Source organism: Calypte anna, chromosome 15 (assembly GCF_003957555.1).
Source record: "Calypte anna isolate BGI_N300 chromosome 15, bCalAnn1_v1.p, whole genome shotgun sequence".
Classification (NCBI taxonomy): domain Eukaryota; kingdom Metazoa; phylum Chordata; class Aves; order Apodiformes; family Trochilidae; genus Calypte; species Calypte anna.
The window spans coordinates 4,973,332-4,997,468 of record NC_044261.1 but is presented as its reverse complement, the minus strand read 5'-3'; the positions used below and the strand labels follow the sequence as shown (position 1 = coordinate 4,997,468).

Below are 24,137 nucleotides of genomic sequence, written 5' to 3'. Positions count from 1 at the left end.
GTGGGGTTTTTTTTGTTTTTTTTATTTTTTTTTTAGTTCAGAGATAACTGAAGGCTTAGTTTGTTCTTTAAGTAAAAAATTATTCTCAGGTACTTAGGAATGAATGTAAAGGAAATATGTTTGCTAATGTTTCTCTGCTTCCAGAGATGTTCTTTAAGGAGTGAACAAGCTAAATAACAAGTTATTGGTTAATTTTTTAAAACTAAGTCTTTCACAACAAACACACTATCTGCTTATCTCCATGAATTGTAGGACCTGTGTGTTAGGGCATACAGGAAGATGGTGAGGCCCTGGCCTGCAGGTTGGGTCACTGAGCAGACCAGGAGTAAGGAGTAGATGTGACTTGTAGATGGAGAGATGCAGCAGGTTACAGGAGCTGCTGGAGCACTACAGAGAGCCCCAGGGGAAATGGTGGAGATTCCCAGATGACTGAGGAGGAGCTTGGGGACCACTTGGGGCATGGAACCAGGCCAGGTGGAGGTGATCCACTGAGAGGTACCAGAAACACCAGATTTGGCTACTTACAGATGTAGCAAGACTGGGACAGTGGGGGAAAGTCATTAGAGGAGAGTTATTTGGGAGGAGAGGAGGGATGAGAGAACAAACATGAAAACATGGGGAGGAGTGAGGTTACAGGCTGGACGTGTGCCTCCAGCCCAGAGCCCAACCCTCTCCACCTTTTAGTTGGAGGATTTCTATCCATTTGCTGAGTGTTGAAGCTCTCTTCTGCAGGTGGATCAGGAGCAGGATGGGGAGGGTGTCCTCCACAGCTTTTCAAACTGGTTGTGCTCATACTGAGATGCAGCTGGAATAACAGAGAGGGGAATATGATACCTGAGAATGATTAGTTCCGGGTTGAGCAGTTCATTTTTAAAAGCAGATTGCATTAAATATCTTATGGGACAGTGTTGGTTTTGTGTTGGCCCTCTAGTGAATTAACCTAGACAGCCCTACTAAAGTTGCAGTTTTGATTCTGCAGGAGTGAAGGACCTCCACATAATTTCTGGGAATGCAATTTATTTTCAGTGAGATGCTATAAAATTGGTCTCTTGCAGGGCATGCAGTGCTCTTCAGATGGGCTGTTCCTGTAACGCCCACTTGTAAGGCCTGGTCTGTGCTTCCTGCTGCAGATCAGCCTCTGCAGTCTGTAATTAGAGCATCAGTGGGCTCCTTGTTGCCAGGTTCTTGTGCTCCTTTAGTACTAGCAGATAATGTACCTTAGAGGGCCAAATCCAAGGTGAAAAACCATCTTGGTTGGTGATGACTTGTGATTTCCCCCCCCCCCCATTTTTCAGAGGATTATTTTCCTTCCAATCTTCCTGTATATCCACATTTTCCTTTGTGCAAAACCCAAGCACAATTCCTCCTTCATTCAAAATATCCTCCAGAGCTCCTTAAAGCTGCAGAGGTGGTTGGAGGTGAGCAGCAGGGCTCTCCTGGGTGCCAGGCCTGGCTGTGGTGGGGTCCCAGCTGCTTGCAAGAAACTGTGAGAGCCCCAGTGGGCCTAGGGTCCTGTGATGTGACATGGGGCTGTAACATCATCATGGGCAGAGTCTCAGGGTGCTCACATGTGCAGTGGGAGGTTTGGGGTCCTTGCTCCAGGCAGGAGGGGAGATGAGGGACCACAAGGGATTCTTTTAAATGGATGGGAAATAGGTGGTGTTATGGTTGATCTGGGAAACAGCAGGAGGTAATTCTTAGCAAGTTGCATTAGTGAAGAGCCAGTGAGGATGAGGACAGCAGATTTCTGCTGCTTCTTTCTTTGTGGGGCACTGGCAAGAAAATGCCAAGCAGCAGCAGCACAGGGTTTAGTGATGTGAGGAAGTGAGAAGGGAAACTCTGTCTCCCTGCGCCATGATTTGAGCAGCCAGTCAGGCTGGAGTGGTGGGGGCACTGCTTTGGGGTTCCAGCTGTTTTGGAGATCCCTGCAGCCCAGGAGCCATGTCTTGTGGCAGGGAGCTGAGTCTGCAATGGGACTTCCCAAAGGCACCAAGCCCCAGGCTCATTTCCTCTGTGCTTCACCTTTGAGACCAAGAGCCTTCACCTGGGGCAGAGGTAGCCACCCCTCCACCCACCAGGGTCACAACTCTGCAGGTCTTGGTGGGGCTCAGTGCTGCTTTCTACTTCTCTGATGATTTAGCTCAGAAGGGAAGCTGTGGTTGGGGATACTTCTGTTGTTTTGAAGGACTGGGCTATTTCTCTGCAAAAATAAAGGAAGTGGATCTTCTCACTCAGGGGAGGGGGAGGTGGAACAGTTCCCGTTTCCTCATGGTTGGATTTTTTGCCTCAATCCCAGCTCCCTGCAGCTGCTCCAAACCCCAGCTCAGAGCCAGGCCAGGGGCAGAACTGGGTTTATCTGCTCTCCTCATGAGCCCCTTCCTTCTGCTCCTCTGGGCCATGGCTCCTTTTCTCCACTGCTTTTTGGGCACTCTGGAGACATTTTTTTCTCTGCACTCTCTGGTCAGAGAAATGCTTGTTCCCAGTAGGAAACCAGGACTGCCTGGGATGAGCCAACCCCTGGGCAGAGGCACTGGGTGTGGTTGTGCCAGCACAATCCATCCTCACCCCCCCTGCCCAGGGCATCAGGCTGCTCCCAGCTCCTCCCCACACAGCCCTTGGTGTCCTAGCAGGAGCACGGGTGGCCCTGCCTGGGGCTCCTGTGGCTGGGCCATGGTGTTGGCAGTACAGTCATGTTGGTCTGCACTGGTGTCACAGTGCTGGGCAGGGCTGGTCCTGGGGTAGTGGGTGCCTGGCACCCTTCACCTGTGAGCTCCTGTGTGTCTGGGCTGTTCAGTGCAGGTTTATTTGGGCATTGTGTGGGTTGTGGTGCTCACCTGGCACACGTGCCTGCTCCAAACCTGGTACCTGGGCTGAGGGGTGGGGAAATGAGGGCTGTATTTTCTTGGGTCAAAAGCAAGGGAGAAGCAGCCAGCTCCCTGTCTGCAAGGGGAGTACTGCTCTCACCCTGCAGGCATCACAGGACATTTACTTATACATGGGTGACAGGGTGTCATGGGCTTGGGGTGGAGAAGGAATGTCCTGGACAGTCTGGGTTCAGCATGTGCAGCTGGGCTGAGAACAGCTTCTGTCCACAGCATCCTCTGTGAGGAACAAAGCCAGGGAGTCTGATACTCACTCGTGCCTTTGTGCTGGAGGATGTTGTCACACTTCAGGTCCCCACGGATGCTCAGATCAGTATCCAGCAGCACGTGGGAGCTGGAAAAATGGGTTTTGGCCTAAATCTTTGGACAACCCCTTGCTGTTCTTGACACACTCCAGCAGGTCACCCAGAACACTTGTCCCCTGCCACACAGCCCTTCTGGGCTCCTGCAGGGCTCACAGTGCCAGGTGATGGAGCTGTGGCTCACACTTGTTGCTGTCTCAGCTCTGGGTGCTTTTTGGGCACCAGTTTCCAAAGCCACGTTGAACTTTATATGTAACTTTGGAAAGAGCACCTCCCTGAGCAGGGGCAGGGGCTGGGGGAGGCAGAAGGGATGTGTGAGCAGAGGTATCTGAACATCCATCAGGAATACTCCTTTACTCCCCAGTGTCAGGGGAAATTCCAGCTCAAGCTGGGCTGTGGATGTTGAAGGTAAAATTGCCTTTTGATCCCAAACTGCACCTGGGCTGACCTCCAGCACCAGGAGCGTTGTGGTTCTGGGGATGGTGCCACCTCCCCAGGCTGGGCTTCTTGCAGAGACAGCCACCACCCTGCCTGGCCTGACGTGCAGCAACACCCAGGGTCAAATTCCTAAAGGCACCTGTCATTTTCAGAGCCATTTTAAATTATCTGAGTAGCACAATTAATTCTCTTACGCATTTCCTCTCTGGCTGGGCCTCAGAACATGATGATTCCAGGAGACATGGAAATAGTAGTTGGCTTTGGCACTGCTGTGGTGCTGGGAGCTGCTGGACCAGGGCCCTGGCTGGGGGGGACATCTGTACACCTGTACATGTCACCTGTGTCACCTGTGCATGTCCTGCATGGCTGGAGATCCCTGCAGATTTGTGTAAAAAGGGACTGTGTCCCCCCGGGTGGGAACAAGTTAATGAAGCAGACTAATGATAGTCAAACTCAGAGTCCAGAGGGGCTGGGAAAACCCAGGAAGCACCAGGAAACCCCAGGAAACCCCAGCCCTTGGTGGCAGCCGAGCAGGGATAGGCAGGGTGACAGGGAAGTTCTGCTGTGAGCAGGGAGGGCTGTGCCAGGGGATGAGGGGACTGGGAGAGGCCACTCTTGGAGACAGAGCAGGAGGGTTGGGGCTGTCTGGGAGTGATGGAGGTGAGGGGGAGAGGCCCCCAAGCTGGGACAGGGAAAGGCTGACCTGGGGGGGACAGAGGGGACTGGGGGAGGACATCCCGGGGGGACAGAGGAAATGGGGCAAGGCGATCCTGGAGAGATGGAGGGACTGGGGCTGCCAGCCTGGAGAGAACAGAGGGACTGGTGGAGGCTGTTCTGGGGGACGGTGGTGGCTGGAGGTGTCCCTGGGGGGCAAGAGGTGAGCGGTGAAACTGTCTCGGTGGGGACAAAAGGCACCGGTGGAGCCATTCCGAGGGGGCGGAGGCGGCCGGCGAGGGGTTGACGGCAGGGAGCGGGCAAGGCCATGCCGGGGGGGCACAGAGGGGCTGGTGGAGGCCGTCTCGGGGGTGAATGCCGACGGAGAACATCGCGTCCCCATGAACATCGCGTCCCGGTGCACACTCCGTCCCGGTGAACATCTCGTCCCGGTGAACATCCCGTCCCGGGGCACATCACGTCCCGGTGAACGTCTCATCCCGGTGCTCATCCCGTCCCGGTGCGGCCGCGGCCCCCGCCCCCGGACCCCCTGGAGCCCCGCAGGTGGGCGGGGCCTGTGCAGAGTCCGGCGCTGGGCTCCGCCCCCCGCGCAGCTGATTGGCCGGGCGGCTCCCGGCGGGGAGGTGGGCGTGGCGGCGCGGGGGCAAGGCGGCGGGGAGGCGCGGCCGCCATCTTGTGCGTCTCCGGAGCCAGGGGAGCGGCCCGCAGCGTGGAGCCGCCTGACCCCCGCGCTGCTCCCGCCGCAGCCGCCGCCGCAGCCAGGGCCGCCGGTTCCCGCCCGGGGGCGGCGGCGGACGGCGGAGGGGAAGAGCTCGGTGCGGACGGGGGCCCCCCCGCGGGCCCGGCGGTGGCCCCTCCTCCCGCCGCTCCTCGCGTCCCTCCCCGCGGGTTTGTGGCGCTGCGCCGGGGGAGGATGAACGGAGGATAAATGGTGCCCAAGGCGGACAGCGGCACCTTCCTCCTCCTCTTTCTCCTGGTGCTGAGCATCACCGAGCCGCTGCGGCCAGGTAAGGGCGGCGGGGGGCGGCGGCGGCGGGGGTCGGGGGTGCGGGTCCTTCCTCCTCAGCCCGCGGGCGGGTCCCGGGCCCGTGCGGACGTGAGGGGCTCCGGGGCTCCCCTGGGGCCGCAGCCGGGTCAGGTCCGGTGAGCAGCGTCCCCGGGAGGTCAGCGCGGGAGGGTGCGGAGCCGCTGCCGTTCCCCTCCCGCCGAGGACCGGACAAGACCAGCCCTGGAATCGCCGCGGGCCAGAGCCGGTCCCTGTCCGGGGGTCGGTCGGGTTCGGTGCGCTTTGTACCAGCGCTGTGAGCGGGCCGAGGTGTGGGGTGAGGCGGTGGTCCCCGTGCTGGCCGGCGGGGTTTTGGGAGGGCTGGGAGTGAGGGTTAAAAAAAAAAAATCAGTTCAACTTTGAAAGCTTCGGTAGAAAACTACGAACCCCGCAGTGAATTAGCGAGGGAAATGTGGCGGCGTGACCCAAGTTTTCAGGTGCTTCTTCCTTCCCTTCCCTGCTTTTATGGTGTGGGCCTTGGGTGCTGACAAACCCAAGTGCTATTTAATCATCAGAAAAAGGATGAAAACCCAGCCTGTTGCATCTCAGTTCGTATCTCATCTTCTTTTAGGGAGATGATTTAGTGAGGGAGTTTGTGTGGTGGCTGCTAGGCTCAGTGCTTTAAAATATGAAGATGATTAACTTTTAAAGAAATGGTTGGTGTTTGCTGTTAGAAAACTCCTGCTTTTCTGGCTACATCGCTCGGTTGCAGTTTCTTTTTGGGTGTTGAGCTTGCTTGGAGCTTGGCAGAGCCCTCACGTCTCTTGGGCTGCTCTTGCCAAAGAGCATCAATAGCCAAAGCCTGATTCTGCCTGGAGTGGCTTTGCAGGTTTGGAAAACATCCTCCCATCCCACTGTGCTGCTCCTCCTGGGTGATACTTGCTCCTTTGTGAACAGCAGAGTAGGAGCAGTGTTGTACTTTGAAATCTCCTTATTCTTTCTCTTCAAAATAACTTTTATGACCCAGACTAATACAACGTAACAGCATTAGTGAACTGCGTTTAAAAAAGGTCCCAGATGAGCTGAAGCAGAATTGGGTCAGTGTAGGCAGTTTACAGTGAAATAACTAACTTAGATGTTGAAACTGCTCTGTGTGTGTCTTGTTGTGTTTTAGCTTGTTTTTTTGGCAGTACAGTGTATTTATAGGGCTTATGGTATGCTCTTCAGTAGCCAAAAAATTAATGGAGTTGCTAACCTAGTATTACTACAGCTAGAGGCTTTTATGTGGGAGAAGATACTGTGTAAAACCCGATTTCAAGCAACTTCTTAGCTGGCACTGAGTGCTACAGGCAGCTGAAAAAGTTGGGCAGATTCATAACTGTCTGTGCACTTTTACAGATGGGTAGATTTGACACTGTTGGTGTTGGGCATTATAACCTCCTAGAAATTAGAAAATGACATTTTTCCCTGTTCTGTCAGAACATTTGTCACTCTAGTTGGATTCTGAATCTCAGTCAGCAGCCAGTGCTTGATGGATGAAGACAAGTTCTACACTGAGGTTTACTTCTTTAAGTCAAATAAAATTTTTTTTGTTGGTATTTTCATGTACCTGTTTCAGAGATCTGTGGTGCTGTGGCCATGCTGGTAGAAGCATCCTTCTTCTGAACGTCTCCTGATGTTCATCTTGGGTGTTAGATACCACTGACTTTGAAATGTGTAGCATTAGGATTCCTCTGTGGCAGCTCCACGTGCATTCCTTAAATTTTGCTGGAACCATGTGTATTGCTGAACCTTAATGTCAAGCAATCCAGTTGGATGTAGTGTTGCAGCTGGGACTGGATGCTGGCTGAGGAGTTCCTGAATTCCTCCTGGATTCCCTGGCTGCGGGTGGCTGAGCTGTCCATGGTGATTCCTCTCCCTTCTCTCTCCTCCCTCAGGGTGGCCTCGCATCCTTCTGCCAATGTCATTTGCTTTTAACTTGTTTCATTTAATATCTTAAATCTACTGTCTCAAATGGATCACCTGCTCAGCAGATTAAATAGTGTGTGGGCTGATCCTGAAGCAAACCAAGCCAACAGTGAGAAGCTGCCTCATGCACTCTTTTCCTACTGGAGTTTGGTTTTCTTTTTTCGCTTCTTTAAACCTGGGTATTGTAGCAACTGTCTTAGTGGTTTAGAAAGAATGCCTGCAGCTTGCTGAGCTTAAATCTGCACTTAGAGCTATCAAATGAGTGCTGCAGAGTGATGGGAGGTTTTATGTACTCTGAGATGAATGTGTAGTCCCTTCACAATTCAGTCCCAGTGAATCAGGCACCTCTTTGTACTTCCATGTTAATTTGACACTAGCTTTGTATCCATGTTCTTGCTGTGCTCTTCAGATAAATAAAACCTTCTTTTAAGCCTCCTCAAGACTGTAGTATCTTCTTGGGCAAGCTGAAAGGCAGTGATTTTATGGGAACTAATTTTTTCCCCCGCATTTAAGGTGAGATTGTTTTTAGTAAATTGGGTAACAAACTAAAATTTCATTTTCTCCCTGATTTTCTGTTTTGGTTACAAGAATGTTTTAAGCTACTGCTGCCACTAACAGCATCAGGTACATCCAATGTACCATGACATCAGCCCTAGCTGTGGAGAATTGGGGTTCCCAGAGGTACCATGAACAGTTAGATTTATCTCAGTCTGTGGGCTTTTAATGGTAATTTTTGGTCTTTGAGAATCTGCACTTGGATTTTTTTATTTTGTCCCAGTGTTTCCCTCTTTCCCTTTCTAACTGTTTGACTGGAAGCTGCTTGTTTCCACTAGTTGCCTGCTTTATAGTGCATTGCTGGGAGAGTTGATATTTTTAGGTAGAGCTCTTTGCCTCGCCTTGTGTTTGGAAGCTGCTAATATGAAATGAAGCTGAATGTATCAGTCTTTTCCAATACAGGGGTGTACAGTGAAGGACTAAGTTGATGTTGCTATTAAACTGAATTCATCCTATCTGGTGTTCAGACATTTGTTTTTGGGGATATTTACCACAGGTGGATTTTGCTTACTAAAATATTTTCCAAGGCAACTCAAGGTATCTGTTCCAGGTTATCTGACTGGCTGGCTGAGAACATCAGTGTTGATGTGAAGAAATATTTTGGTGGTGCTTGAACTGAGTTACAACAAACAATACTGGTATTAGTTTGGATTCAGATGATTTTCTGAACACTAATGTGTTTCTGTTGGTTGTAAAAAGGTCATCTGAGTTGTTAATCGTTCTGAGTTAAGGTTTTCAGCACAGTTTGAGAATAGGTAAGAAGTTCCTGTTTCTGTTAAGATCCCATTGCACAATCAAAAAGCAAAGAGTTTGGTGTCTTTATGTAATGTTGGAACTTAAACAGTCTGGAACTATCAGGATGACATGTTTCAGAGCAGTGTTTAGAGGATTAATTAAGATCATAATCGCTGAAGACAATAACATGTTTTCATCTTTCTCTAACAAGATACTGCTGCTTGCTAATGGAAAACACTTAAACATGGTCAGGCTTTATATTGGATTTTGTAATAGTGGTTTAGTACAGAGCCTTGTGAATGTAGGTCATCAGGCTTTCTTATTAGAGCATTTGCCAGGCAGCTAAAAGCCAATTGAGTTCTTGTTCTTGCAGGTTTTTTTTCTCCACTTCAAAGCTAGCCAGAGGAAGTAATTTCATTACCCAAGTTCTGTTTTTAAATTTTTTGCACGACTTACCAAATCAGCAATGCTCAGAAAGACTTGCCAGTGCAAGTGGTCTAATTAAAAAGGCCCACGACTTCAAGTTTGAACTTTTTGTATGCTTTGGTGCTTGCTTGTATGCAGGTGATGAGAACACTCCTACCGATGGGTGTTGGTATCTGGACACTGCACAGGTGTCATGTGTGGTTAAATTGCCAACTTTTTCTTGTCACTTGATCAGAAGTTGTAGGTCCAAGTGTAAAGCAGAGCTCTGGGTGGAAGTCCGAACAACTCCACAATCAACATTGTTTCAAGGTGATCCACTTGCCTGCTGTGTCTGAAGGTGTCTGGTTTGGGCCAGTTGAATTGTATCAGTTCTGTCAGAGGCCCAAATCTATCATAAAATGTGACCTGGGCCCAGTTCTCCACTGCTCTAAAGGGAATTAATTGGTAAGCAAATGGAAGCCTGTATTTTGCTTTTGTTCAGTGTCTCTACCTGAGCTGGAGCTGCTATGAGTAATGTTTCCTTAGTTCAGTGTAGCTGCTAACTACAGTCCCTGTCTTTGTATTGAGCTGAATTCTCAAGTGGGGGCTTCTACGTGTGAGAGTCAGGAAGGGTTTTTATCACACCTCTTCAATTACTTTTGCTGAAAATAAGTCTGGCCTTTTTTTCCAGTCTTATGTTCCCCCCTAGCCCCCTTACCACTTAATCTGCTGGTTTTAGTTTGTTGTTTTCTTCTTACCATTATATATTAGTGTGGGGTTTTTTTTGTTTGTTTGTTTTTTGTGTGTGTGTTTTTGTGTTTTTTTTTGATTTTGTGTTTTTTTTTTCTTTGTTTGTTTGGTTTGGTTTGGTTTTTTCCCCTGGTGTTCCTGTGCTCTGCTGTTTGCTGCTGTTATGAGCTGTAAAGTGAGGCTGATAGATTTGAAAAGTCTTTCTTGGGAGTGCTATCTGTGTAGCAGCGAGAAAGACAGGAGGTATCAGACATTATTAACAGGTCTGATACTTTAAGACTGGTAATTCCTGAACGTTAATTATAAGGCAAAGTTTTTGAGGTGCAAGTGAGTTTGCTACTAGTTGTGACTATAAAATGAAGAAGACAGGAGTAGTAGGCAGAGGGCTGCTTGTGTGTTTTGCTCTGGTTCTGAGAAGCAGTAAACCAGAAGGAGAACTTGAGGGTTTGCTCACATGCAGCTTCCGTGTCCCCACTGTAGTTTGGGTGTAGAGGGAGGAGGATTAGACAAGAATGGCAGAGGCAATGGAAAAGAGAGCAGTGCTGCAGCCTCTCTGTAGCAGGAGGAGGTGGCTGTGGGAGTGCTGCTGCTGCTTTCTCAGTAGTTAGGAGGAAAGGCACAGACAGCTTGAAGAGAGAAGAAATTTAGATGCTAAGTATGAAAGACACAAAATCCCCCAGTGAATGTCAAAACCAGCCAAGACTTCAATGAATTATTCCATCCTCTGAAATTAGCTTTGTTAGGGTTGGTTTTGATGTTCAATTGTAATGCAAGAGTAGTAACAGCCCTTAGAATCTGCCTTTGAGTAATGCCCGAGTCTCTGGGTTTTTATGTGGTCATTTCTTGCAAATTTTATAAGGTTTGGTTGTGCATATAAATAACTTCTTCCCGGATGAGTAGAACTTGTTGTGCTCCCATATACTGCACCAGGGCAGAGCTGCTGTACCCCCAACTGGACTTCTGGTACCTAAAGGGTGGCCCAGCAGAACCTGGATCAGCTCAGTGGCATCACTGCTCCTGCCTTTGAGGCATTAACTTGGGTGCTCGAGTTTGTTTTGTAGTTCAAAATGAAATAAGTACTTGCAGGGGTTCTTGCACTGATAAGCCTGAGCAAGGAAGTCCTTGAGATGGAAAAGAAGCAGATCAGGGCTAATGACAAACAGAATGAAAGGCTCTGCTGATCTTTGCCTGTGTGATCTCCAGTGATAACCTTTGATGGGGAAAGGGCTGCTAATTTAGTCTGTGTAGACTGATAAAAATTTTGGCTAGAAAGGGTACTGAGAGATTGGGTTGTCCATCTTCTTGTCCCAACCCAAAAACTGGTTAACCCAGACAGTTCCCAAAGGATGTTTGTCTGGCACATTTTTTTTATAATTTCCTGTGACAGAGACTCCAAACACCCAACTTTTATATTTTGTTTGTTTGTTTTAAGCCTAGTTGCCCATCTGTTGCTTGTTCTGCAGTTATGGGTTCTTCTTCCTGTCTAAATACAGCGTTGTGCACACATCCCTCATGCTACAGTTAGAACAGTTTGCTGGTTTCCCAGGACTCTCCAGGTGTCAGAACCCACTGGTTTTTCAACAGTGGGGTGTGGGGTGGGTGCCTGGCAGTGCCTCTTCCTTCCTGGCTCTCCACTCCCCACCAGGGTTCATGTACAGTTTCAGCTCCTGGCCTGGCAGGCTCACACCTTTGCCTTTTACTTCCACTGGTGGTTTTGTAGAGAATCTGTTGAGGAGAAATCACAGATCATTTGGACATATAATTGATCAGCTTTAGTAGAACTCTAGAACCACATTGCTTAAAAACATGAGTTCAGGATTAACCTTTAATCAGCATTCCCCAAACTGTGCAATCCTCTGGCATCTTGTGGTTTCCTGAGAAGCTTTTAGTTTTGTCTTTGTATTAAAGGGTCAGCCTGCTAATTCTGGGTTTGATGAGCAGCATTTTAATGGTATTTGTTACATGGAACTCCCCAGGAAGTTATTATTGGTGCTTGATGAGTACCATTTAGATTATTTAGAAATACAATTTAACGTTTAATGGAAATTGATAGTTGCCTCATTAGCTAAACAAAATAACATTCAACCTCCTAGTTAATTAAAATTGGTTGATCTAACCATTATACTGAGCTTCTGATCTGTTGATAGATCAGCATGTGACAGTTGTCAGGCCAGTTGGTAGGGAGAAATGTAGAATTAGCTTTTGGTGGCCATGGCTGGGACATTCCCTGCTCTTTTGTCCTTTAATGTACTGATTTTTCTTTGTTGTTTTCATTTCTGTACCTTCTTTTCCTGTGTTGTCTTTCATATACCTCATCTGCTGTGCTTCCTTGTATCTTTCCCACTATGAGGCCAGTTACTTGGGATACTCAGTGAAATTATTTTGGAATCAAAGCTGGTAGAAAACAGGGCTAAGTGAGGCTTCTGACAGAACAGGGCTGGCTGTTCTGGGCTGGCTGCAACCCCGGGAGCTTCAGGTGTCACTTTGCTATGCTGAAGCCTCCATCATTTGTTTTATGACACCCAAATCTGCATTGTAGAGTGGGCAGCACTACAGCAGCTGAAGCCTGAAGTGGTTGAATTGGAGCCCTTAGATCCCCAGGGAGAGAAGTCAGCTCCAGCCCAGCTCTGCCCTCAGATCTCTGTGGGGAGATAGCTGGGGTGATACAGAGGTTGGTGTGGAGCATTGCCTTGAGTGACTGAGAAGAACTTGACATAAAACTGAGTCAGTGTTGCCCTTCAGTCTATGTATGTTTCCTCTGTGCCAGTATTTCTTTAGCAATTTAAATAGAAATATTTCTTCTGACTCAAAAGCAACACCTCTTTTTCTACTTTAAAAGAAAAACAAATCCTCCTTCTAACACCTGCTTGGTTTGAGTTTGTGCCCAAGCAGCGTTTTGACTTGTGTGTGCTGAGCTTCTGAAACATGTTACAACTTTTAATCTAGGGTTGATCAGAACTACATTTGCGTTTTCTCTCTGTTGAAACTGTGAAATATGCTTAAATTTACTCTTCACACAAATATGTTGCTGTATCTGTTATGAGACACTGGAAAAACCTTTATGACAAATGAGGGCTCTTGCATCAAGTCTTGTACAAGATGGGAAGAAAAAAAGGAAACAGGAGCCAAAGTGTGTTTTAGTGTAACCTGCCTGTGAGTAGTGCTCATGGACAGGTTTTCTGTCTCCCTGGATTGTTGTATTCTTCCTTGTCACCATGACCCTCCTTCTGGCTCTGTGGAGAGCTTCTCTGATGCTAATTTAGTTTGGAAATTAATAAATTGGGTTAGTTTTTAGAGAACTGAGTGGTTAAAAATATCTGAATTCAGAGGTAGGATTTTGTCACCTGCTTGCCAGGCATTAAAGACAATTACAGTTCTTGTGTTTTAGTTCAACAAAATATCCTAAATACATGCTTGCCCTTGAGTTCTGTGTTTTCATTAAATTTTTTTCTATTGCTCACATGTTGAAAGTTTAAGGATATGTTTAAGCACCACAGAATCCTGTACTGAAAAAATCCCTATTATAGTCATATTAACTTTTTTTTTCCCCCATATAAAATAGGCACATGTGCTGTCTTGCTGAAAGCAAATGAGCTCACTAATACTGCAGAAATCTGGCAATTCCTACTTTCAAATTAATGATGGCTACAAATTACCCTTGATTGCTCTGACAGTTCCTGAATAGCTGTTATCGTGTTCCATCTGAAGAGTCATCTTGTTGAAACCTGATCTAAAGAAAATACTAATACAGTTCATGTAAAACTTGGGATTCAGATCTTCTTTCCTTTGTGGAAAGCTGAGCTCTGCAGAGTGTTTGTTGGTTTTTAACTTTGTTTATGTTTTGCTTTTGTTGACACAGTTGACTTGGTCTATAGGAATACAGCTGCTTTTCCTGGTGAACTTAAGTGAAAACTGCTTTGCCTAGGAGCTCACACTGGTCTTGGCTGGCTTGGTGGGATGAGTACTTGCCTAATCCTGACAATACAGTTGGTTGGAGGAGGAAGGAGACTCATTTAGCGTGTTTGCATCTATTTTTTTGGAGGGAAGGTGTAGTTTCAGGTAGGCAGCTATCAGGGTATAAGATACAGAAGTACTTTCTGGATTACTTTTCTCAGAAGTTTCTCTAGATTGGTTTTTAGAAGCTTTCCAACAAGCAGCTTGTGCAGAGAGTGTCAGAACTTGGAATAAATAAATGTTAGTGGCTTTAAAATACTTTATGATTACCAGAGTAATCAAAACTGCTTAGAGTTGCTGCCACCAGTGGGTAGTTCTGAGCATCCCAGAGGTGACTGTGAAATGTACTGGAGATTGTGTGGGTGAAGAACCAGTGCAGATGTCCTCTGGGAGGAAGGAGGTGCAGGTAAGGCTGAAAATGTGTGAAAACAGAGGTGACAGCCTGATTTTTTTTCCCCTTGTTTCCACCAGCTTCATGGGGAAGCTGTGAGTGAGCAGGAACAATATATGTACGTTAGTAAAATATTTTAAGAGTATTTAGATGCAATGGAGTATGAGGATCTTGTCATAAAAGCTGTGTTTAGAAAAAGGTGAAGGCTTAGGGTGAGGATTGGAGATGGAACCTGGAAGTAGCTAAGCTGAGACACCCAGCCCTGTTTGTTTAGGTATTTATAGTGTGTGTGGGATAATCCTGACCTGGTGATGTGGTTTGTGAAGGAGAAAGTCCTGTTTGTGGTGATGCTCTTTTCTGGACAGAACTGAGGACTTGCTGAGTATTTCACTACTGATGTTCTTCTTAATGGACTTTTTTTCTGTTGCTGCATTTGTTGGGAGGATGAACATTGTGTGCTACCCCAGCTCACCCCTTCCCTCAGCTGCCAGCAGGGCAGACACCCCAGCTCCCTGTGCCTCCTCTGCAGGTGTGCTGGGCTGGCAGCTGCCAACTGCAAACCACAGGGGGTTTCCTGCCCTCTGAAGTTCAAGGCAGTCATCATTTCCTTCCCTGACACTGGCTCTTGGCTTTCCAAAACTGCCCTGTGTTTTTCTGGTCATGACTTCTTTCTCAAGCTTGCCTGAAACTGTTTGGTGTATTTATTTGCAAGGTGTGATTGGCACTTTCAGCTAGCTGCTTACTGATGAGTTTTCTTTAGGGAAAGGGTCCTGCACCCTTTCTCTTTTCTTTAGGGAAAATTTGCTGCTGCACAGGTTTAGGTCACTTGTCACTGTTGTACTAAAACACTTAAGTTCCACCTAAGTCTTTCCCAAACATTTGAAGTCCTGAACCAGGGTTATTAGAACTGTAGGTTTTATTTTTTGAGCCATATTAAGGACTTCCTGAGTATCCATGGCTTTGGTTTTGTTTGTACTGAGTACTCTCTGTGCCTGTGCTGTGTTTGGCTTTTCCTTTCTGCCTGTTTACTTACTAGCATAATATAACTTCATTTCTTAGGGGAGAAAAAACACAAGCCTGTTGCTTAGCTGGTATCCTCACTGCTATAAAAATAAACTTCTTGGGTTTGGAATGCTGCATTGCCCAAATCACAATATTCTTTCACCTTGGTTCAAGTAGCAAATTTTGTTTTCTCTTTGGTTTTCACAGTTCTGGGGAATTGGGAAATGCCTTTTTTCTGTTGCAGTCGTAGGAATAAGTGTCCACATTCATAAAGCACAAAGTCTGTATTTTCCAAGTCCTAGGAAATCATAGCCAGGGCTCCCATTTAAGAAGCTGTGATGTTGCTTTGGCTGGGTGCCAGGTCTCTTGCTCTGCCTCAGCGTTTGGTTTTGTTTTGATTTCCTCCCTCCTCCCCCCCCCCTTTTTACTGACATTGAGTCTGCCCTCCAGACAAAGTGCAGACAATGAACTGCAGTGAATGATACTTGTGAACAGGGAGAAACTGGGTCAGTTCCAAGCTTGTGCAGGGTGTAAGGATAATATTGATGTGAGGGGGAGCAAGCTGCTACCCTCCCATACCATGCTATAAAATCTTTTGATGGATGTCAGGATCATCCAGCATAACTTACTGTGACAGAACACTGAGTAATGCAGAATGTTCATTAGAGTTATTCATTAAGGATTTACAATTTTTTTTTTTTAGCTGGAGTGCTGTCACAATTTTAATTACTTCATGAAACTGCATGCTGAGGTCATGCAGAAAATGTCCTCTGACATGTGTTATGTGGTTATATGTTTATTTTTGAAACTGATGTGTTCTCAAAAAATGGGATTATAACCTCAGAATCTCTTCTTTTCAGGAGGTGGAATTAATTACATCTGAGAAGAGGTGTGGTTGTGTTTGGTTCCGTGCAAACAGCAAGGGGTCCCTGGTTCTTACTTCTGGGCTCTTGTAACCTCCTTGTAGATGCTTGGGCAGTGAACAGCCCAAGGTGCATGACCCAAGGATGGTGCCTGGGCAGGTTCTCAGTAACAAAGATAAATGGCTGGGCAGTGCCATAGTGCATCTGGAGGCAAGTCTTTCGTCTTCTACAATGGGAAAAAAAAATTAAAATTTGCTTGAGAAGAGACAGTGTGTCTTCTGCAATGAGGAAATATTGATTATTAAGAAGGTACCTTGTATCCTCTGATCCAGCAATGCTGCAATGTACCTTGAGTAGCTACAACACATCCTCAGTGGAACAGAACACAAAAATGCTCTATTCTGCCATAGCTTTTTAATTCTTCTGTGGGTTTTAAATTTTAATTCTTCTATGGGGTTTTATTTTTTATTGAGAAAAAATAAAAACCTTAATCTATGGATTATTTAATTGTCTGATGGTGACTTTTGAGCTTCACACATTTTCTCCTTTGAAAGTATGGGGGCATTATCATGCTGTTTTTTCTCCTCTTGTGGCTTTGTTATAAAGTTCTGTATGCACTCACTCTGCTACACTGAATGCTGTGGGGTAAGGATAAATTTAAAAACATGTAATGGCAGTGAGATCCATTCCCCAAGTGACATAAAGAAACCTGCTGGGAGATGAATGGATACTGAATGGGTATTCTCTGGAGCCTTTGCATGGGATCAGTGGTATCTCAAAGAGAGGTTAGAAACAAGAAAACCTGTTCAAAGGCTGTGTCAGAACAGCCTCAAATACACTTTGTAGTCAGATTTTCTGTCACTGAAAACTGTTGGGCAGCTGACATCAGGGCACAGGAGCAGAGGCTGGGCAGGACTGTCTGGCTCTTTCCAAGCTGGAAAGAGATGTGTGAGATGTGGTACTTGCTCCAGAGAACTTCACCTGTGGACTTGGGAGAAGTCCAGGTTGTGAAAACTACTTTTCAAGAGCAGAGGACTAGCTTAAGGAGAAGGTTTTTTTTTCCACGTACCTGCTGAGCCATAAATTAAGACAACCAGTGTGGTATTGTTGAATTGGGAATATTAAGAATATTTTAACATTTCTGTTGCTTCAGTAAACACCACTCTAGAGAAATCCTGGTTGTTATTTATGCTTCCTCTGGAGCATAAATATGAGCCATGGATAAATATGAGCTCTGTGTTTTTGTGATGATGATGGGTGTGGTGTTCCTTTTGTTGTTTTGTTTCTGGTACTTGTTTGCAGACATGAGTTGAGCACAGTCTCCAGGTGCTGAAGAGTTGGTGTGTTAGGCTTTTCCTTGAAGACACTAGGATCTGATCACATTTGTTCAGTGTAGTATGGGTCAGGATACACAAAAGCAGTGATTTAAGAAAAAAAGCAATTTTCAGTTCTATTGAATTTATTCTTAGTTGTGTTAAAACATGAAACGTGTAGGTACAGGCCTTGGCTTAAGTATGTAGATTTAGTATTATAAAATGTAAGAAAGACCTGTTGGACTAGTTAAAATCTGAATAAGAGGAGTTACTGGCCTAAGCACTTGTAGTTAAAGTTTTTGTTAATGCTTAATCAGCTTTTGATAGCTGTAATTGCCTCTTGAAACCTGAACAGAATATTCTGCTACAGGTTGGTTTATCTGGTTTGGGACAATGTGTGACTTAGACTGAGAAAGGAGGAAGTATTTCTGTCCCTTGTTTTCCCTCAGTCTGTAAACAAAAATGGTGCCAAGGGATCCACCAGATCCAACCTTGAGAAACACAACCAGAGTGAGTACACATGAGATACACACAAAACTCTCATTGTTCATTAAAAGCTTATGTACAAAACCAAACCAGGAACTTGGAGCTTATCATTTCCAATACATGCATTTCTGGGTAATAGCTTATAATTGAAATAACATTAAATGCTGGGTTTGTGCATTTAATCAGATTTCAATTTCCATACAAATGAAGCTCGGCAGACAAGAACAAACAATTAGAGTAGCAAATGAAAAGTGGCTTTGCTTTGTATTAAAAACTGAAATAGATTCAACTCTGTACTGACTATGTAAATGCTAATATTCAACATGCATCTGTAGTCTTAGCTACCAACAGAATATCTTACTGCATCAGACTTTGCTGGCTGGTGAATCTCTTTTATTAAAGAGAAATCAACTTACTGCACCTGGAAGAACCCAACATTTCATAACTGGTGATTGCAGTCACTGACTTTAGTCTTTGTATCAAAGCACTCTCCTGAACTGAGATTTATATTCCAAAGGCTTTAGTTTAGGACTCTGGCTCTTCATCTATGTATTTTAAATTGTGAGTTGCCAAGACATCAAGGTTTTTGTACATTTGGAGGTTTATAAATCAGAACATGTGGTTTGTAAGTGGGATCTTCTGTCTGTCAGGGATATATTTCTGTTTTAGGAGAGGTTTATCTTTCTGGTATTTCTTTTTTCCACAGGTTCCTATAATGGCAAACTTCAGTGGCTTAAATGCAAGCTTAACATTTGGATTTGGAAAACTTTGTGCTCATCTTAGGCTTTACAAGAGGTGCTTACTGTGTGTACCTGAGACAGGCCTCTAGCATTTTGATTGGATGTAGCATTGCTTTGGGATGGAGTTTTTTTTTTCAATGCCTGTCTCAAATTGAAGTAGGATAAATAATCCTGTGAAGACAGCACTGGAGCATTCTCATTTACCCCCCAGCTGATCTTTGCAGAAGTGTTTTGATGAGTGAATAGTGCTTGTTGACTTCTGTTGCTTGGTGGGCATTTTTGCACCTTGCTGTTTTTTGCCTGTTCCAGGGAGCTATTTCCACCCCTGCTGCTTCTCTTCCCCCTGTGGTGCTGTGACCTGGTTCAGCTTTTTGTGGGTCAGGGCTGGGACTGCAGTCAGTAACCAAGGCTTTCCTTGTGGTATGGAGGTGAAGGTCCCAGCTCTGTTCACAGGGCAGCTTCTGGTAGCACAGGGCTGAAACCAACTGTTTTGCCTCTGAGGAGATGTGTGTAATCCCAGCATATTAGAAAATTCCTTCTATTAGACCTAATATATATATGTAGATGTAAACTAAAAAGATTAGCAGATGTTCTGGCTTCAGTGGCAGACAAATATTATGAGACCCCAGTTCCACATTAAGTGGTATTGGATCTGTACAATTATATTTCTGCTGGATTAGTTGGGATCTTTCTGGTTGCAGGGGGGACAACCTGTAGCTGATCTGACTTGAAATTAATGTGGACAGACAGTAGCTTGGTTTGATCTCCAGCTTACAGTGTCAAAGCCAACTCATCAAATTCATTCAGAAAACTGAGCTATCAAGGTGATCTTATGTTGAATCAACACTTAGTCTCATGTACCTATTACAGTCTTGATATTGGAAACTCTAAAATGAGATTTACTCTGCTGTAAAGTTGTCTCGCATACTGGATATAAGAACCTCCCTGCCCTGCTTTTCAATAAAGCAATTGGTTTGAGTAACTATCCCTTAACTTTTGCAGATAAGGACGATGAAGAAGAAATTAGTTCCAGTTTAAATGCAAGCAGGAGGTGTCCTGGTCCAAATGCACCTGAAAGACTTAAAATGAAGCAGAAAATGCAGGTTGCAGTTGGTGCAATGCCCAGGGTAACATCTGCCCAAGGTGCATCTGCTGTGGGAAAGATGCACTGAGGCTTCCCAGAGCTCAGCTTCCACAAGGAAAATGTCCTCAGTTACACAGGAAGATGATTAAACCTGGAAGGGCTTCCTGGATCATCTTATAGTGGCAAAAAGGTGTTTGTTTTATGAAAGATGTGAAGCTGGCAAGAAACTAAGAGGGGGGTGTGCGTATCTTATTCATGTGTCATGAGCTCCTTCCTGTGGATAATGCCTCTTGCAAAAGTCTGTGTGGAGTACTTAGCAGAAAATCTGGAAATCAGCTTGCTGTAAAGAAAATATAAAAAGCTGGTTGAGTCCTGTGTTGAAATGCATGCTGGGTGCTGTGAAACACCTGGCATTCAACATGTAATTGGGAAAACCTTTGGAACAAAAGCTTTCTTTAAGAAGGTAATCCACCACCTTGAGAACTTGTCTGTTTTGTCACTGAGTAACTTCAGTAATATTTAGCAGCTAAAGAAGGTGAAGACCTCTTTTTTGTATGGCACTTGTTACATTTGTTATTTCTAATATGTTTAACTATGTTTCCAGCTGCATTGTAAGTTTTCTTTTAAATTTCAAATTATATGTCCATGACTAGCTTTGGCAAGACTTCTGTCAGGTGAGTGGCAAGTGGGCAGGCTGTGTTACTTGATAATGTGTCCCAGCATATTGGTGTTGGGATTCTTGGATAAGTGGAAAACTGGATAAGTTTTATCTTGAGTTATGGACAAAACTTGTAGAACTGGTGCATGGTATGAACCTGATTTCAGGTTTTTTCTCTTTTTATGTAAAGCTAAGGAGTTTCTTGCTCCCTCTGGCCAATTTCTAGTTCTTAATAAGCTGTTGCTAGAGAACAGATGATGTGTTAGCAGAGAATACATGGTTGTTAATTACTGAGATTTCTGGAAGACAGACTTTATTTTCAGGTGTGCTGATGAGCCAGCACTTTGCCTGGGTTTTAGGGAAGAAATATGGTGGTGTGGTGAAAGAATGGAAGCAGCACAGTCAGGACATCTGGCTTCTGCTCACAAGCTCATCCTCTCTGTAGCCTTTGGCAAGCTATGTGATTTTTCTTCACTTCGTTGTACCCACTGGCAGAGGGATGCAGTACTTGGTGAGATTGTTGAGGGTTAATTTTGTACAAGTGCTTTGAGACAGCAAAGTGAAGAAATCTGTTTAATGACACCTCAGTGCTTGAAGTGTTTTTGCCTTCTCGCGCTCTTGAACTTCATTATGTCTTGTAAGTTCATACTGTGTATAGTGCAAAAACTACAATTGCTGCTATTTCCAGTGTTTTACTTGTCTTCTTTCTTCCCAGCAAATGGCAGATGAATTTAATTGTTCTGAAATGAGATTTCAGTGTATTAAATTTTGCATTGTAGCATAGCAATGACTGCATCTGATCCTTAAAGGAAAAAAGAAACCTTTTTTGTTAGAATTTCATTTATGAATGGTAATGCTGTTGTCATTATACAGCTCATCACATCATGTGTGAGCACTGGAGGTGGCTGCATTTCCTTTTTTTTCTCTTCTAGGCAGTTGTTGATGCCGTTGGCAAATGCTGAATTTGTGTCTCTGCTCCAATAGCTGCTTGCTTGTAGCTGAATGGGTGCCATTACACATTTTCTAACAATTTTGAAAATACAAAATATTTCTGCTTTAAGAGCTGGTGGAAAGTGTTTTTTTAGTGCTGTTAGGAGGTGATAGTTTAAGACACTTTCTTCCTTATCCTTTCCTGCTGTGAGTAACCATCAATAGCTATGAACAGTGTGGCTTTGGGTGCAGGAGCATGACTGGTATTTTGGAAATTTTGCTATTCTTTTGAAGAACTGAAAACCTTGTGTGGGTGAAGAGACAGTTTTTATTTTGCACACTCCTGGAAAGTAAAAACTCTGTGAGTTAAGTAAGTACTTTGGTTTCAGGAAAGATGGATGGTTACTTAGTACTGTTTGCTAGTGCTCATGTTTTCATGAATCCTCTCCTGCTGCTGGTGTCATGACTTGCCTTTTCTGCAGTAAATATACAGGCTGGGAATGTTATAATTTTTCTGCTATTTTGACTTTAAGACAGGCTACTGAAATGAAATGTTTGACTGGTCATGGAGACCAGCACCTATCCTGCACATCCTCCCCTCTTCCAAATTCCTCTGTTCCTTGGCTGAGTATCTCCCAGGTTCTTTATAGGATTCCAGCTCTTCTCTTGTCTGTGTTTTACCTCTGAAGGTGGCTGCCCTGGCTGCTGATGCACTCAGTTCTGGGAGCCTTGAGCAGGGCCCAGGGAGCTGAGGGGATGCTGGGGTGCAGAGCTACCCACCTGCTGCCCTCTCTCCTCTGGGTGGCAGCCCACTGGTGTGGATCTGCTGGGGCATTCCTGGAAATCCATTTCTGAAGGAACAGATCTTAAGCATCAGTCTTCAAGGGGGCTGTGAGGTTTGTCCAGAGCTGCCTTGAGCATCAGAAGCAGATTTTTTCAGATGGTTGCATCTTGTTTCTCTTTGTGCTAAATCACAATAGGCAGCACACAGAAGCAGAACAATTCAGTTGAAGCTCTTCCAGAAGCTGTGTGATGATTTAGGTAGGTCAGTAGTGTGGAATACATGGGTTAGGGTGGCTCAGGAGGTGTTATTGGCAGTGTTTGCAGAATATGGAGATTTAAATTTTGCAGCATTTCTTGTGGTGTCATGTCCCCTCCTCTGCAACAGACTTGCATGGCAATTTGTGTTCCCTGGTCTGAAATCAGCAGTGCCTCTCAGCAGGGTTTTCACTGGGAACAGTCACTCAGTTGGTTTGAGTGGTGTTTTAATAGAAATGTTTTGTACTCTTCCATGTATCCACATTCTTCAGAGAGGAGTGTCTGTAGTACAGGAAGTAATGACGTTACAGCATGTAACTGGCATTTTTTAAATGCCCATAATATTGGGTTGGAGTCATCCTTTTATCTGAAGCAGCCATATGTCATAGTACATAAAATAGAAACAGCATGGAAGAAGTTGCAGGAAGAGCACAAATATTCTTTACTGCTTTTCCCATGTGCAGCTTGGCTTGCAGTGCTTGCTTGGGGGATGCTGCCTGTGAAACCAAGAGGCCTACAGAAGAGATTTCTCCCCAGGATGTGTGTTTGTGACTTCTTAAATATCAAGCAGTAAAAAAACCCACAAGTTTATTTAAAGTATTAAATTCTGAATTAAATTTTGTGATAACTTCAGTGGAAACTTGTAGCTGGGCTGAGGATAGGCTTTCATATCTACCACGGGCTCCAGTGTAAATTCTGTACTTGAAACTCCAATAGAAACCTTCCTCTTTGTGCAGAAGTAGTGAAAGGAGCTGCAGTGATTTTCTGAAGAGTTGATGCTTTTCTGTGAACTTGAAATTGGAACAGTTTAAATTTCAGCTTGAGCTGTTGGGTTAATTTTTCCTAACCCAAAGATAGATTTTTACATTTTATCTCTTGTGAACCAAGTGAAGCTTAACTTTTTATTCCCCTAATCAGAAGCTCTTTCCCTCTTTGGGCTAAATAAATTACTTGCTTTATTCAGGGAGGGAGGGAGGGAGAGATCATTATGACCTCAGCAGGTAGATTTATTTATTCATTTGTTTTTAGATTTCCCTTTTGCTGTTTCAGTGTTTGCTCTTTGGACTGAGCAGGTCTGTACCAAGGGGTGAGAAGGCTCTTCCCTGGCTGCAGGGGCTGTGGTGCTGGCAGCAATCTGCCTGAATCCTGAGCCACTTGGTGACCTGAATGTTTGCTCTGAGTAGGTGGTTGCTAAGAGGATGTGCCTGCTTTTATTCTTCTAGAAGAGCAGGTCTGAGCTTTGAAGAGAAACCAGTATTAGAACTGGATTTTAGTCTAACAGCAAATTAGAAGCCTGTTATCAATATCTTATACCAATTGCTAGGTGTACAGGTACAGCTTTTATTAAGTGTCTGATGACTGGTTTTATTATGTTTGTTCATGTCTCAACACTTAAACAAGACCTCCACATCATTTTAGTTTAGACGTGTTTCAAGAAGGTAACCACTGCAATTAGAGCTCTTTTGTTAGGTTATAAACTGTGGATGACAGAATAAATAGCTTAAGTTTTCTTTTAGAGTTTTCTCCCTGCAAAACAATTGCCCACTTGAGTCTTTCAAAATCAGGGATGATTGTGTTTTACTTCAAAGAATGTTTTGCTGTTGTTTAAAAAAGCTGATTTTTCTCTAGACATATCTTACCTGGGATTATTGTAGTTTGCCAGGAGGAAAACATGATAGAGTGTTCAAAAACATTGGCTGGAAAATTGACAGCCACCAGCCAGAAGAAAGATGGACCATGATGGTCCTGTGTGGAAGTGAATCTGGATCCTGATGGTGACTTGCACACTTGCCACCTGTAAACAAACTTAGAGTTGTTCACTTGTATAGACAGAAATATTTTTTCCCTGCTAAACATTTTGAGAGACTCAAAATGAAGCTGAATTACTAGGTTCTACCATTTGATAGATGGAATTCATATAAAAAAGCTTTGAAAAAAACTGTATTTTTTATTATGCTAATTAGACCTGACAGTATAATGATG

General features: G+C 44.8%; 1 protein-coding gene across 6 annotated transcripts in view; it reads left to right on the top strand.

The window, feature by feature from the left end:
* The first annotated feature begins 5,122 nt into the window (after positions 1-5,122).
* The window catches only part of DGCR2 (DiGeorge syndrome critical region gene 2), a 44,125-nt gene continuing 25,110 nt past the window's right edge, over positions 5,123-24,137 (top strand). For all 6 annotated transcript variants that reach the window (XR_003988210.1, XR_003988211.1, XM_030460370.1 and 3 more), the window contains exon 1: positions 5,123-5,304. Coding sequence is in view for 4 of the 6 variants with exons in the window: in XM_030460370.1 (XP_030316230.1) it covers positions 5,226-5,304 (79 nt within the window). In the remaining 2 variants the exon portion in view is untranslated. The remainder of the gene's footprint in view (positions 5,305-24,137) is intronic.